Source organism: Centrocercus urophasianus, unplaced genomic scaffold (genome assembly GCF_019232065.1).
Source record: "Centrocercus urophasianus isolate 14NV4802_14NV808 unplaced genomic scaffold, USGS_Curo_1.0 seq_18, whole genome shotgun sequence".
NCBI lineage: Eukaryota > Metazoa > Chordata > Aves > Galliformes > Phasianidae > Centrocercus > Centrocercus urophasianus.
This window is the reverse complement of record NW_024884733.1, coordinates 3935255-3951787: the sequence shown is the minus strand read 5'-3', so window position 1 is coordinate 3951787 and position 16533 is coordinate 3935255. Positions and strand designations below refer to the sequence as shown.

The window sequence follows — 16533 nt, the reverse complement described above, 5'->3', positions numbered from 1 at the left end:
CTCCCCCCCACTAAGCCAGTTGAAGTTTAAAACCCAGAAAAACAAAGTAGCTTGGCCAACTGCTTTCTGCTGGAACGCCAAATCTGATTATGAAAATATCTGCAAGTTATCTCCAGCACTCCCTTACAGCATTCCTGAATCCTATCTATTTTAAATTGACTCTGAACAGACAGCGTCCATCCTCTGTCACCATCTGGAGTGGCGTGCACTGTTACACTATCCCAAGCCTTAATGTGCACCACAATCTTCCTTATTTCAGCTTGCTGCAGGTACTCATCTCTAAGCATCTCCTGCTTCTTAGCAGGACTCAAACACCTCAAAAGAATGAGAAAAACAACATGCCAGCAGCCTCTACTCCCTTCCAACCTTTCAGCGTTTTAATTTATAAAGCTACATAATAATTTCTTTGAAGCCTGTATTTGTCACAGCAAGAAAAGGTAGATGCTATCAGTCCATCTGGCCCTGAAAGCCAGCACGGCACCATGACATCACCCAGCACTGCCGGCTCCAAGTGGGAAAGGGCTGACTCACTGGGGCAGCTATGGGACATTTGCAGAGCAACAGATCAAGCCTCATACAGAAAGCAAGCAGAGCAGGAGGTGGGAAAACGGCAGTTCCCTCTTGCAAGTTCAGAGCCAGCTGCTGTGTGCTACCTTCTTTCATGGGCACACAGGTGTAGCTGACTTGTTCCTTTGAAAAGATCCCAAATAAGAGCATAATTCTAAAGGTTAATCACTCTTTTTTAGCTTCCTTCTTCCCTCCAGCTCATCTCTTCCCAGTATACCAATCTGTTCCTCATCTTAGGGGGTTTTTGAATTGTTTTTCCTGCTGGTCTGTTCACCAATTGCATTTTTCAGGCACCTGTAGCTAACACAGTGAAAGGTATATGAGGGAATGGAGAAACCGTTGCCAAGTTTCACTTGGAAACAATTTTCCTTTATTTGTGAAGATTTTATTTGCAAAATTAGAAATAACATTAGAAAAGCTCCAGCCACGTTCTTCCAAAGTTGCTATGTTCCATTTGTGCACTGATTAGACCACAAATGCAAAGAGAACTCCATAAGGCTCTCAATCTTTTCAACCACAGGAAGCCACAAGGTTGAGTGGTGCTGTGGCATTTTCCAAGAACAACTTATCAGCAGTTCATGAACCTCACCTGCATCACAAACACAAACATGCTGTGGAACAGCCACCATCATTTGTGCAAAGCTCATCTCCAAATAAACTTCATCTCAGCTTGCTTTCTACATAGCTTGGCAATTCTCTGATGACCCCCTTTGCCTCCAAGCTCTGCACTCCCTTCACTTCAGCCCATGTACTTCTGAAAGGAGGAGGACTGTGTGGACTCATTATCAAAAATGCTTACTTCCATTAGTAGCAAGTAATGGTATCAAGGCACTGAACATCCAGAACACGGATGGACTTCCATCTCCAGCACTGGGATGCTGCTCAATGTAAGAGGCCAGACAGAACCACAGCAGGATGGAAAATGCAACCCCTAGCTTGTCCCTCTCCTACATCCTGAGGTTTTCCAATTCCAATTTTCTGTCACCCAAAATTGTGCATGGACTCTGCCACTGGAACTTCTCAGTTCTCTTGGCTCCTCCTTGTTAAATCCATACCTAGAGACTTGACAGCACTGACTATGCCTAACGCCATCACCATGCAGGGCATGACCTCCAGAGGTCCCTTCCAACCTGTGATTCTGTGATGTTATTCTATTGAAACAGCCAGAGAAAAGCCACGTGTTGTTGGGGTCTAGGTGACACAACTCATGTCCACAACAGCAAGGAGGAATGAGTGAACTTGTTTGAAAGAGAAGGTTTGTTGTGCTTATTTCTTAAAGTTGTAGGTATTAATTATAGCTAAATTTATTGGCTTACCCAAAGTGATAGCATTTCCCTTACAGTACAACAGAAAGCATCATCAGTCCATGTTTAGTGTGAGAACCAAGCGAGGGAAAGATAAATGCGTCATTTATGGCAAAAACATTTCTGCATTACAAAACATCAAGCCAACAACAGTAAAAATAACAGGTACTTTATCACTGGGTGGCATTATTTCATGTGCTTTTGTTCACTAAGTTGCTTTTTATAGCAAAGTTGCAACTCCCTGAAAATAGGCAGTTATACAACAAACCAAAAAACCACCCACCACAAACCGGACTTCAAACACAAGAGGTGGACGTCGCCATGACGGAAAAGCAACAACAGCCTGTTCTGTAACTCACGGAATTAACAAGACCCCTAACACCCAAAGCCTTGCTATCTCCATGATTTTATGGTGCTGCCTTTCAGCTGGGGAAGATAGGGCCATTGATTGAAGCAGCACAGCATGACAGATGCAACTAATGAATTCAGCTCAGCTACAGAAGAAGGGAAAATGCACTAAACGGTGTAAAATCGGAGAAGCCTGTCACAGCGTTAAGTGCAGGGCAACTTATTTTGCACTCATTCTAGTTCTCCTGCTGGGCTGCTGTGGAATATTACACGCAGCAACGTTTAATGAAGACAATCAGGACACTTTATAAGTAGTTAGGAAAAAAACGTGTAAGATGAGCATTTGCTTGCCTCACATACAATTCACTCAAGCCTGAACCAGCAGACAGAAGCAAAACAAGCAGAATGTACCAAGATGGACAGGAGTTACTGAGTTTTCCAGTTTTCTGCATAACAGACCATCTGTTCCTTGCAGGACTCCGCACTGCAGCAGCTATAGCATCTCCTGACATTAGCAAGGACTTTTAATGTACCTGAACTGCACTGCACATCCCTGGGCTCTGCCTGTGCTAGCTGAACTGATCTGCTTGCACCAGCACAATCCTCACGTTGGCCACTGCACTGATCTGCAGATCAGCTGCATGCACTGAGGCAAGGTTCTGTTAGAGCCAATCAATCCGATGGTACTGTATCATGAAATTTCAAGTCTGCACTTTATTTGGGACAGATGCAGGTGAAGTATTTGAGTCTAGATGCTTAAACTAAACTTTTTTTTTTTTGTCAACTGTTAACTGCAGTAAAAGTTTTCAGCCCTACGTCAATGATGCATCATAGGACCATAGATACAATGTATAGTAAATTAGAAAAACAACCTCTAACATACCATTCAGCTCCAAAACCATCCATCTGCCAGCTTAACAAAAAAACCACAACCCTTCCTTTCTCTCCCTTTACAAGTTGAAATACACGCTGCACGTAGATTTCACAAAGTGCCTCTGGATAAGGCAGGGTTGCTTTGGGAGATGCACTGACCCTTACCTGTCATCAGCATTGCGGAGTGATGGGAGGCGGAAACTTGTGTTCCTGTCCAGCTTTGACTGACTCTTTGTCCTCTTGATGGACCCTTTCAGACGTTTACTGAAGAAGCCCTGAAATGAGAAGTCATACAAGTGAGATGCCAGTCATAAATCAATCAGTGCACCGTCACTGAGTCCGAACTCGGCAGCAATTCCTGCTGATTGTGGGGAACGTGCTGTATTGGGATTCCTCCGGACAGGAAGAAAGGCAGGACTACGTTGTTAATGACAGTTCCAGTATGTGACAGCTTCAAATTGCAATAATTAGCACTTCTCATGCTGCAGGTGCGTTTCAGTGAATTACAACTACTATACAAAAGATCAAAAGGCTCCTGTATCTCCCTGAATTACTTTATGCAACATGCAAAGACATATCCTATCAAAATATTTCCAGGGGCTGCAAGCATGCATGCATATACATTCTTTGGCACGATCAAAGCAAATATTAAAGTCCATAGGATTAAGCAGCATTTTTCTGGCTGAATCCATCCTGCTCCTTCACAGAGTGCTGCTGTCAGGAGATACACCAAATGCATGCAAGTGAAACCATGTTTGTTAAGAACCTTATAAGGCCAGTTGACAGAATTTGCTCAAAATGAATTTTCTTTGGGTGGATTGACCTAGCAGATCTCCAGTCTTGTAAAGGTCTAGTGACAGCAACAGCCAGCTGGGGCTAGCCCTTCATCCCATCCTCGATGTTTCTCTGAGCTAGAAATCGAGTACAGCCACTTTTGAACACAATTTGTAAGGCAAACCCTTCAGCTGCATTTGGGGCGGGTGACAGATGTTGCCCACAGCTGCCTGCTGTAATACAGAGCTCAGCAAACTGGAGACAGACAAGGTCTTCTGTTCCTCCCTACTCAGAAAACACCGACAAAGCAAGAGTGTTTTATTGGCTGCAGGTGACTCGACCAGATGGAAGCATCCAACTTGTTCATTTTACAGACTAGTACAAATTAGGCCAACACAACACAAGAAAACATTATCTACAATCTTTTAGTCTGAAAAATCTTGTATCGCTTTCACCTCTTCAGGAAGAAAATGAGGTTTATTGATGGTATACAAAGGAGAGGGCTAAAACCCTGTTCTCATCAGAGCTGCTGGAGGACGAAGTTGTTCCAAATGGCAAAGCCAGCATTTGTCCAGGTTCATCTACAAGCAGCTCCAAATCAATTTCCCAGTTGTTTTTGCCATGATCTCCCCAAGCTTTCAGTACTTCTTTCAGTAAATAAATAAATAAATACATACATAAATCCTTTTTGTTTTAAACACGCACATCCTTCCTCAACCCCCACCGCCTTTCCTCATTCTGTTACACGTGGTCCTTTTACAGTTTTCCCTTCTTCCACACCTATAACCAAATCCTTCCCCAAACCATACAGCTGTGCCCTCCATAGAGACTGATGCACAAGTTGCACGAGTTCTCCATCTCCCTGCACTCCTTAACGCTGCTTCACTGGATTTGGAGGGCGATATATTACTAAAATCTTATCCATACCTAAAGCTGGCTGGATACCAAGCACACACAGATCGTCCTCTCCTAAATATTGTGTAGGGAACAACCAGCTCCCTCACACCACAGCCCACGGGCAGCTCAGAGGAATATGGATGCCATGTGGCCTATGGGATGATGCCACATGGGACAAGGGAAGGAGGAATGTGTTTTTTGCATCTAGACATACTGCTACATCTAAGGCTGCCCTTCAGTTGCTGAGGCTTGCCAGCCAGCAGGCTCCTGAGGGATGAAAGCTGCTATTGCTACTGAAACAGAAAATAAAGTGTAAAAGAAAAGATACCAAGATACCCCTGCAGGAAAAAAAAACAAGACCAAACCACTCAAAAAAACCCCTAAAATAAAAATTCCCACAACAAAAACCAACCTAGCCTGCTGGGAGAGAAGGCACTGTCAGAAAAGAGAAAGTGTTATTGGCTAAGTATGCTACTCAAACCCTACCCATGTTCCTGCACTTTTCTTGGTCCTGGAATTGAAAAGTGCCTTTGAAAAAACCCTGTAATCAATAGATGCTCTTGTGCTTCTCTTGGGGCCATTGCTGGAATTCAAGTAGAAGATGTAAAGCACTTTCAAAGGCACTTTCATATATTCTGACCTCTCAGCACAAAAGGTAACAAATCCAGCTACAGGGATTCAGATCTGGTGGACTCTGGCTTCATTCCAGTACCTCTTATGCTACTCGGATTGCAAACACGAAATAAAATGGTTTTCTCCCCTTAAGGACAAATAAGACAAAGCTGACCCCATTCAGCGGGGGTGAAAAAGTATTGGTATTGAATCACTCCAAATCCCGCCCAGAGAGGGACTGTGAAGATTCATTTCTGTGTGCACGCACAACTTTAAATTGGCATTGCTTTTACATTAGTGAAACATGTTCTGGGCTTAATTGAACATCATCTATTCCTTAGGAGATTATTCCTTATCTCTGGTTGAATAAGGCTATCCAGAGCACTTTAAAAAAAAAAAAAAAAGGGTAAGAACATACTTAATAATAAGAACTCATCAAACAAAGAGTGGACTCTCCTAGTGGAGAGCCTCATCACTTGGAATACCTGTTCTCTGCACCTTGCTGGCAGTGCTTACAGCTGGTCAACCTGGGAGCAGCATGAGTAATTCACATGCCAGATCTGAGCAGAGCTTTTCGGCTTCCATTTGCCAAAGGAAATCCTTTTAAATGCTGACTACAGCTATGAAAGGTATGCAGAGATGAAAAACAAATCCGTAACAAGCACGTTCTAACTTAAGTTTATTTTTCTTTTCTTTCTGCCAACATTCATACAGCTCATACTGTTAAAACACAATGCAGTAACACTTTACTTCCTATCCTACTGACTAGATATTTGTCTTAAATGCTTATTTCAACACCAAATAGTGCTGCTTGGTTCTTATACCTCAACGCAAAGATGCCCGACGAAAGAGATGTGATGGTTGTCATCTGACAGGACAAAGCTCAGAACAAATCCCTCCCAGAGCTGTGGGTTTGGGGGAAGAGGGATGGAAAAGGGACACCGAAGAAAAGCACTGGTGCTCCAATTCAGAGAGAGCAGACCACGCATAATAAATAATGGATCTCTTCATCGTTACAGAAGTCAAAGGTTAATTCACCCAGGAACCAACGGAAAATAAAGATAACTATAATAGGAATTATCAATCGATAAAATGCAACGTTATATTAGCAGAACTTTCAAAAGCACGGGAGCCGGAGTGAAATGGGTGATGCTAAGGAATGCCCTACACCCCGTGCTGCAAGCACCGCTACCTACGCTGCGCAGTTCTGGAGGCAAACACATTGTCTTTTGGAAGCTTGCAATGTGTCTTGAACATTAATGATTCCCGATGAGGAGCACTAATGCATTATTAATAACAGCAGGTGGGCAACTTCATTTCCAGAGCAGCAAGACTTGTCCTCTCAGAGGGGAAGGTTTGGATGAGTTACAAAGATAACACTCTGATGGCTCTGGACGACAGCAGAACTGCCTCCCAACTGCTGCTCGTTATGAAGCATCTCATTTCTTAAAGTTGCTCACAAGCAGCAAGCAAGAAAAAAAAAAATAGAGCCAAGTGAAAATTCTCTCAGGTGCCAGGGATGCTGCAAGGCTCTGACAGGTGGAGGAAGAGTGCCAGATCATAAAATGGGCACACACAGCTAGCAGGGTGCTCCAAGGATTAGGAGCAAATGTGATGCTGATGAAGCTTACTTCCTACCTCCTGCAGAACAAAGACACGTGTAACAAAGAGGTACAAGCTTGCTTAGGAACCCATTTATCAGCACCTCTGAAAAAGCTCTGGGCTACTCCTGAGGTAGGAAAGCAGATGGAACCCACTGCATGTCCACCTGTGTGGTAATATAAAGGGCAAGGTGGTGGCTTGGGACACTCCAAAATCCATCCACCAGCTGAAAGCACACTGAAGAGGTGATTCCTGCAGAGGACGATGAAAATTGTGTGGGGATGTATGAAGGATAAACAAAGCACAATAAGAATGAAGTGGTATTACGTAAATCTGCCACTGCTTTCACACTAATGCACCGTTCTTCTCTGATCTTCTCATCTCCGCAGCAAAACCGGAACAAAACTGAACTCCAGAAGTGAAAACTGATTGCAGGCAGACAAGAGGAGGATTTACCAAAGATATATTTTAAAGACCGATTATTCATTTTCGAAATAAAAGCAAGAAGGGATTAGAGATGTATAAAACAAATAGAATGGAAATTAAGTAAGTCCCTTGTGCAGTCCGTTACATAACAAAACCGAGGGGCATCTCCATACGAGAGGCAGCAAATGTTGGTGCCTGTCAGGAGACCTTTCCTAATGCTATCCATAAATCAGCTGGCAGAATTCTCTTCCACAAGATATTATAGAGACAAATTTTTGAGCAAGATTAAAAAAGGATTACGTGTTTATATAAGGAAGAACAACATATGTAGCTGCATTAGTCAGGTTTAAAAATAACAGGAGTGAGCAATTATCATGCTCCAGGACACAAGCTGATCAACAGCAAGGATCAGGAAGATATTTTTCCCCTGATGGGACAGCACTGCAGATTTGGCCAGATAACACTTCCAGCTCTCCAATGAAAAACTGCCTCCTGCCACAGGAGGTATGCAGAACAGGATGAGACAGTCGTGAGAAAAGCAAAGAAATGGAAACAGCACATCAACAGGGATACCTCGATAACGTATCTTTTAATGATGTGCATCAGGAGATTCCATGTGGTCTGCATGATATGCAGTCAAAAGTACTGAAGGAATCACATTTCCAAGTGCTGAGGATCACGCTGAAAAATTCATGAAGAAACAAGAGCTGCCACATAGTTGGGCAGAGCTGCGGCAGCCTGCAATCCAGGCAGGCATCCCACATGGCACAGCCCTCAGACACACGACACCAGCACGGGAGATCACCCCTAGAAACCAATATCCAGGGAAGGAAGGAATACCCCAGCCTGCCCCAGCAGGAAGCAAGGGGCTGCAGCATTTTGTGGTCCTTATGCAGGAAGGAGGCAATAATTCCTGTGAGCTGGGCTCTTCCCGCTTGGCATCCCGCCTGTAAGCAGCCCAGCAATCCAGAAAACCTTCAGATAACACAGCAGCCATAGCAATTAGGAAAATTAATGGAAGTGAGCTTGGTCAAAGCTAGTAACACAAACCTGAGAGCTGGCTGCAGGAATATCTACAAAGAGTAATTATGACAAACGATAAGGTATCAGGGTGGAAGGAACACTCCGATGGGATGTGGTGGGGATAGCAGCACATTGCTTCTGTTTAACATCTTTGTTAATGATCTGGAAGAAAAGTTAAACAGCGCATTAATTATGCTGAGTTGTATTAAATTAGGAGGTGAAGCAAGGGCCAGCAAGGACACAGAAATAACACAAAGGGTTGTGAGCAATTAGAAGCTGATAACGCACATCCCTGTGAACTTCATCTGAAGAACTACATGAGTCAACTGGAGGGAATTTAAAATGGAAAAACAGCAAGAAAAGCGATAAAAGGGCCAGAAAGACTGATTTGTAGAGAATGCATTCGTTAAAATGTGTGTAACTTGGCTAAGCCACGATTTAGAGGTAAAGAATAGAACGAATGAGTTGGTACACATTCAAGCAGAGTTAAACCAAGGACAGACTGGGATGTTAGCAGGTGTGAAAGGTACCACTTTCATAGTGCCCCTGCACTAATTGCAGGGGAATTGGATGAAGTTCAGTTTACAGCCAATGCTCCTGTGCTGAGGTCCACCAGACAGTGCCCCAGACTGGATCTGCCACTGTTAAGACTCAGCCTTGAACAATCTGATGATACGAACAAATCCACTCGGGCAGAAACCTGTTGTGAAGGCTGCAGAGCCTCTGAAAGGCCTTTATCCCAGAATAAAGGCACAGATGAGAACCTGGCAAGAAAGCCAAACTTCCATTTTTTCCCCTGAAGACACAGACCTGTGGAATAACGGCCAACAAACCTGAAGCATCATATCAGGCAGAAGATTAAAGCAGCTTTAAACAAACGTGTTATTGTGAGGAAAGACAGAGCGAGCGGAGGAAGGAGAAATGTTAATCTTACAACAGGGAGGACAGCTCTGAGCGGCTTTTTCATGAAGGATGCGGCGATGCCTCACATTAATGTAAATCAACAGCCCCATCCCTGCATTGGAGCTGTCGCAGAATTAAAAATATGCACTTGTAGGCCATCAAGTCACATGGCCGGGGAAGATCGCTCGTCTTAACCTGGCAGCATGACGGCAGCGGAGCAGCGCTTGGGAGAAGCAACAATCTTGCTGACTGCATAAAAGATGAGGCTGGGCAGCCGCGAGATCTCATCAGGCTTTGACCTTCACTTAGGCTGGCTGCATTGTCTTCTGTTCCATTTAGCAGTACTCTTAAAGAGCAAAGAGGCTGTATTCCTATAGATCCAATTATATTCTCGACCATAAGCAAACCAAGGAAGGCAAGCAGTAAGGATCAGTCTTCCCATCATATTGACGTAGGATTCCTATAAAAATCATTTTATTTACTTCAAAGATGGCGATTTTTTGTCTCTTTCTTTTTTTTTTTTACTAATAACCATAAATATCGTTTGCAGTAACAATTCACTAACAACCCTATCCAAAAGAGCCAAACTGGAGAGTGTGCCAAGAGCCTGAAGAGTGGTTCACTGACAGCCCTCCACCCTGCCATGCCAGGAGGTCTGAAACCATCCCTAGCTCCAGCACAGTGGCAGAGCAATGTGAGAACACAGCCCGGCAGTGCAGCAGTAGGGAACGGGATGCTCTGAGACTGAGACACTGCCAGGACATAGCGTGCGTGGGAAGGGAAAAGCTGGTTTCTCGCCCACCTATGCGTCACGGTGCCTACTTTGAGCCAGATCCGTCTGTCTTCCTATTTGCTCAATCTAGTAATATCCATTATTAAAAATATGAGTTTTTCCTATGTATGAAACTCTATAAACAGCACACAGCTGTCTGAACATGAGAGAGCACGTGTACACACTTCCCCTCTCCATTTTCCTGCCTTTCATGGCATTCCCTCCTCTACCAGTACACCGCACAGACACAGTGGAAACTGTCATGTGGCACTTAGCACAAGTGAACCCAGATAGAGACTGATGTCACTGCAGGGGATGATGTTTGGGGAAGTAGGGAAGAAAGAAAAAGGACAAGCAATGGGAGCTCCCATCTCTGCATGTCTTGCATCCTATCAGCAGGGCCCACCGTGCATCCCTAAGTGGAACGGAACCAGAAGAAGCCCATTCTTATGTTGATCCACGAGTGGTTGGTCCTGATGTGAGGATACCAAGTGTAAATATATCTCTTTTCCTCCAGTGCATGAGGTTGGAAGGCAAATTTCCTGAGCTTTACACGTCAGCTCCTTGAAATAAATCCTTCATTGACCACTGCCACTGAAGACATTACAAAAAATGTCTCGTCAAGGAAACGTTCGCTTAAAGGCCATTATGCTGTTATGAATCCAAATTCCAGATGCCAAACAAATGCCAATTAGCAGTATTAAAAAAACAGATGCCTCGTTCTGAGGGAGTATCGCAGCCTGGTGTTTGAAGGGAAAAAACGGCACAGAGCATGCTGGAAGCCACTGCCCGACTGAGAAGACAGTTTTTAAATAGCTTTACTGATATGCAAACTTAAAAAGCTGTAAAAGCAACTTATTATGGAAGTCTCAGCATAATTCTTCATCAGTATGGATGAAGGTTAAGCTGTCCCCTGCCTTAAGCTACTTTCCATGAGGAAGTGGAAGCAGGGAGAAGAAGAGGTATGGCACAGAGTCAGGTCCACAGACAGAATCGAAAAGCACTTCCCTGCAGCTGCTTGCAGCCCTCCAACCCATGGACCAGGTGTCAGCAATTGGACAAACAAAACCGCAGCTTCTGGTGTTATTCATTTCCTTTCCGCATATGACAAACTCCTGCCAAACACAGATGACACCTTGCACAAACCCCTTTAAAGCCATTACAGGTCCCACTTCCATCCTTCACTCAAAGCTCTTCCCAGACCACTGATCTGAGACTTCCACAAGGCGTTCAAATGCCCTCCCTGCTTCTGAGAGCTGGGGAGTTCGGAAGGCAGCAACCAAAGAAACACGAGTCCTCCTCCCCTGTCCTGTCATCCACTCAACAGATCGGCACCACTCCACAGGGTTAATGGGTATATTATGCCTGTAGTTCTGATTTGAGCTCATCTGTATTCTTAAGCAACCTGACTTCTAATTGCAGCTTGCTCTTTTAAGCAGATCCGGAGTTGGCGTGTTTTAAAAGTGGGTGATCTCAGCCCCCACCTGCACCACAACCTGCCAAGGAGTAACAACACGTAAATGGACTATTCAGAACAAAACCTACAAAGTCAGAAGCTCTGTCCCTGTGAGAAAGACAGGAGGGTGCATTATGCTTCTGGGTATACAGGTGGCCAGACAGACACAGCAGCTACACGTGGCACAAATAGCTTCTAGATGTCTCCTGGTTTGTGCCCAAGAAATGCAGCCACGTGCCACTACCTCACCCCTTTGCCAGAGTCCTAGATAGCACAATAAACTGATGGGGAAATGAGGAACATTCCACAAAGTTCTTATTTTGAAAGGAAGTGGGAACTAAAAAACATTACTTAAATATAGGATTAATATTAAAAAAAAATAAGCAAAAAATGGGAACAAAGAAAAAAAGTGAGAGAGCAACAACATAGCAACCAAACACTCCTGTAACACAGCTTGCAGTTAGGTGAAGAGTCCAACCAATAGCATGTGGGTACACCTACAGGCCAAGGCAATGACTTATACATGAAGACAAAGAAGACAGAATTTCTTATAAACAAGGAAGGGAACAGCCAAGTTCAGAAGTCCTCCTGGGCTGTATGGACCATGGGTTCAGAATAAATTTCTCAGAACCTGACATAACAGACTGTTCTTGTGATAGCTTCACATGTAACTACACCAAGGCCCTTTCTGCCTCGAGAAGCACTACCCAGAGAACAGATCACTGAAGAGATGGATAGTTTTTAGCATCTCAGAACAGCTGAAGTGGGAAGGCACCTCTGCAGTCTGTCTAGTCCAATCCCCCATCTCAGAGCTCAACTCGAGCAAGAGCACTGTGTGTTCAGTTAGGTTCTGAATACACCTTCAAGGAAGAAGACTTCAGAACCTCACTGGACAACCTGTTACAGTGTCTGATCACCCTCACAGCAAAAAAAAGATTTTTCTTACAATTAAGTGGAACTCCTTGTATTTCACACTGTACTCTTAACCCGTTCTCTGAAGAGCCTGGGTCCATTTCCTTTACCCCCTGCCATCAGGTACCTGTACACATTGTGAAGATTCCCCCCTATCCCTCCCTGATCTTCTCTCCTCTAGGCTAAGCAATATGTTCTGTTTCATCTGTTAATTCAGTTATTTTTCTTGCTAGATTAAAATGTGATGCTTAGTCTTTCAATAGATACTGGAAATTCCAATTACAATCCAACAAGAAAGCCTCTACAAAAGAAATATCCCTCACAATAAGAAACCAAACATTGGAGCAGGCTGCCCAGCAAGGCATCCAACCTACATCCTTGGTGGCTTTCCAAACCAGCATGGAAAACATCCTCAGCAACCTGATGTCAGTTAGTCTAGCTGTGGGGAGGGGGTTGGATCTGAGGGTTCCAGAAGTCCTTTCCAATCAATATTATTCAATGGCTCTAAAAAGGAACCAACGTGGATATCCAGCACATTCACCACCCGTTCACAGAAGTCAGGAAGAGCTGTGAAACAGCCCTTTGCTCTATAACCTTTCTTAATTCCAATAAATCCTGACATATATTCTATACTCTCTGATCAGATTTAACCCTTTTCATAATTTAAACAGCCCTCATCAAATTGATAGCTGATTTTTTAATTCCCATTTTCATTTTTAAAGATGATACAACATACAATTCAATCAAAACTCAGCATTAATATATAAGGCAGGCTAAGAAATGAGCTTAATGTGGACGAGTGTTATCTAAAACAAGACAAGAATGCATACACTGAGGCAAAGAAATGGTACCCGTGTCCATAGAGAATATAAGAAAAAATAAAGTTCTCTAGGTAACTTATTTCCACAGGTTTTAAAAGAGACAAATTTCTTGCAAAAAAAAGAAAAGAAAGAATAAAAATGTAGATAATACTCAAGTTAGATGTTTAAATCATGAGAACCTATTGTTAAAGCTTACTGAGCCTCTCATTTTAACTTGAGGCATTTGCCCTCGGTCTGATAATAAAAAAGCTTTTGTGCTGTTGGCTAAACTGACCACAGGCTGACACTGGCAAGAACATCCACACCAGCTGAAAACGTTTCATGCAGACTCTCAGCCAACTGAACTTGTAACAAAAGCTGAAGAGATAAAGAGCAATTAAGACACCTGCAGAGATTTCACCTCCTCCCAAGTCAACTATAAAGCCGCTTTGGTTTTCTACGTAGCTCACTGATTTGAGGGTAAAACAACACACTATTACCTACCCAAAGGAACTTTTTGCCTGGTCAAATATGCAGCACAATTCCTGGCAGCAGCTACACAGGTATTTACATAGCCTGCTGCCCACGCTGAGATTGGTGTTCTGTATTTCCAACGTTCGATCAGTGCAACAAAAAGAAGCTATAGGTCTACCAGAAATCTCACTGACAGTGCACCGTACTTCACAAGATTCGCCAACACTTCTTGCTGTACCGAAAATAACAACTAATTACTCATTTTTCAGATCCTAGTTCTACACTGTTGATATTTGAATCTCCTTCTATTCGTGAGCACGATTCCCCCTTTGCAGGAAGGGCACACTTACCGATACTTTGAAAGGAGAGGTATTTGCAGCATCCATGGAGTTGGTTTTCTCAGATGTGCTGGTCCCGGAGATGCTCCGTCTGCGAGGAGATCTCTCTGCTGGGACCTCTAAGGAAGAACAGAAAAAGGTGGTGAATGGGTGCAGGGGGTGGGGATCAGTCAGGTTTTGTGCCTCAGCAAAGTTTCAAGTGCACACTGGGCTGCTGAATTACACTCACCTGGTTTTTATGTCTTATTTACCCCCTAAATTACAATGGCATTTCCACTGACAGATTCAAGGTTGTGAATCTGACTTGATTGGAGGCAAGAGGCAATAAAAACGCTGGTGAAGATCAATACCCACACATATATCACTGTTTCTGAGATGCTAACCAGAAAAGACAAAATTCCTCTTTTTTATATAAGCGATGCAGTCATTAACTGATAACTGAAATCGAGACACCAGAAAATTCAGTGTTAGTCACAGCTTTGACAAAGGTCAAAGTTTGGGCTCCTGTGATCACACAACTTGCCAGGGCCACACAACCACCAGAAGACGCATAGCTGCCCGGGCAATACAGCATATATCTCTGCAGATATAAAGAAATAGGTCAACTTCTCATTCTGGCAATATGACCTTACTAAGATACGACTTCAGCATCCTAAATCCACACAGGCTGGTCTGATGAGCACAAATATTCATTAAAAAAATACGCTTGTTGGCTTGTTATTGACTCACAAAGTACACACACTACTGACAAAATGTCACACACAAAGGCACACGCACCATACGTCTGTGGGTTCTATACAGCGAGATGCACACAGACACACACAGATACCTTTGTCACAAGTGCTGCCCATCTCCAGCTCGATCACCAGACTTAAAGAAACACAGCTCCACAAACCATCCTAGCGAGGGGAGGGAGAAAATTACTTCCTAGCAGAAAGTCCATTGTTAAATGCCGAGTCTTAGCGAAGAGGAATAAAGCGTGACTCCAGACAGCGGCGGTCTTTCTCCTGCTGTTTTCCTTCCAGGAGAGAGATACGGTTTAAACTTCCATTTCTGGCTGCCCGGCCCTGGGGATCCGTGCTACTTCCACCCAGCAGAACGCCGGGGCTCCGCTCCCCCTCCCTGCCACGGCAAGCAGGGAGAGAGCGAGTGAAAAGGGAGCACAAGGACTGCAGCTATTCAATCAATCGCTCCGACTGCACATCCTCATTAGTTACTTTCAGGCTATTAACAGACGCCCAACTGCCGGCTTCCCTCCGTTACAGAAAATTTCCCTGCGTCTCCCGATTGAGAGCAGCAAGGAAGCTGTGCGGAGACGGGCAGCCAGCCGGTGCCACGGGAGCTGAGTGGCAAAATCAGTGAAGAAAAGAAGAGAGAAGCCTCCTTCGGCGACACAACTGCTCGTGATGCTTCCGAACAGCCGACTGTTAGCAGCATTATGACACGCGTCTCCCTTGGATGCTCGGAGACCAACAAAATGGAGCATTCTAAGAGGCGAGGACAGCCGGACCCTGCAGTAGCAGTGGCTCACCCTGAGATATTTCTCTCTAAAACAACAAGACCTCTGGCACTCAGCTCAGAACCACCAGCAGGGACTGAGCTGCTGAGCACACGGCTGAGCATGGCACAGCTGCCCCCAGAGAACAGGCAGAGCAGAGCCGAGCTGCTGGCTGCAGGGATGGGACAGGAACTCTGCTGCACCCCACTCAACACAGCAGTGTCGGGGCGATTTCTCCCTCGGTGCTGAGCTTTGAGCACTGCCCATCCCGCTGCTGGAGGGTGGCTGATTCCCCTTGGGCACCGTAGGGAACAGAATGTCTGGAGCGGAGTCAATGCTGGTGAGCAGCAGCAGCCCGGGCCCAAGGAAGGCTGCTGGATTTATCCCAGATGTGCTCCTCCTTGCCACCCCCCTTTCCCTAAGCACACCTTCTCCTGTAAGTGCTGTGCTCCCAAAGGGAGCTGCATTATGTAGGATTTAACGACTGCTTCTGCTGCTACCATTGTAAATGTAATGAAAGCAAACAAGAGTGATGTATGCAGTTGGAGCTGGGGAGCAAGGCGAGCACCTTTCCTTTTAGATCAACTAGTAATGAGAAACGTAATAGGCTTGGCTTGCTCCACTCCTCACCCACAGGAAATCACATCAAAGCCGCTTCGGTAATTTAACACAGCCTGTTAGCTTTGCTGAGTCATAAATGAAAGCCGGAGCCCGAGCTCCCCTGTTTTCAACAAGAGGTGGTCGCTCAGGGTGGGGGGAGCTCAGCAAAAAGTCGGTGTTCAAAGCAGAAGGAGCTGAGAAGTGACAGCAGGGACCTGCTGGCTCTCCTCACCTCCCTCCTCCCTCCACGCACATCCTGAAGCAATGCAGGTTCTCAGCCAATGAAACAAGGCTCCATCAACACAATGAGTTTCTGCCGCTCTAAGAGTGGGAAAGGGAGATGCTCACAAGGTG

The 16533-nt window shown here is 44.7% G+C and overlaps 1 protein-coding gene across 9 annotated transcripts in view; it reads right to left on the bottom strand.

The window, feature by feature from the left end:
* The window catches only part of RASAL2 (RAS protein activator like 2), a 149978-nt gene that overhangs the window by 28367 nt on the left and 105078 nt on the right, over nucleotides 1–16533 (bottom strand). For all 9 annotated transcript variants that reach the window (XM_042819276.1, XM_042819277.1, XM_042819279.1 and 6 more), the window contains 2 exons: nucleotides 14094–14200; nucleotides 3258–3367 (listed from right to left, as the gene is read on the bottom strand). In XM_042819276.1, coding sequence (XP_042675210.1) covers nucleotides 3258–3367; nucleotides 14094–14200 — 217 coding nt within the window. The remainder of the gene's footprint in view (nucleotides 1–3257; nucleotides 3368–14093; nucleotides 14201–16533) is intronic.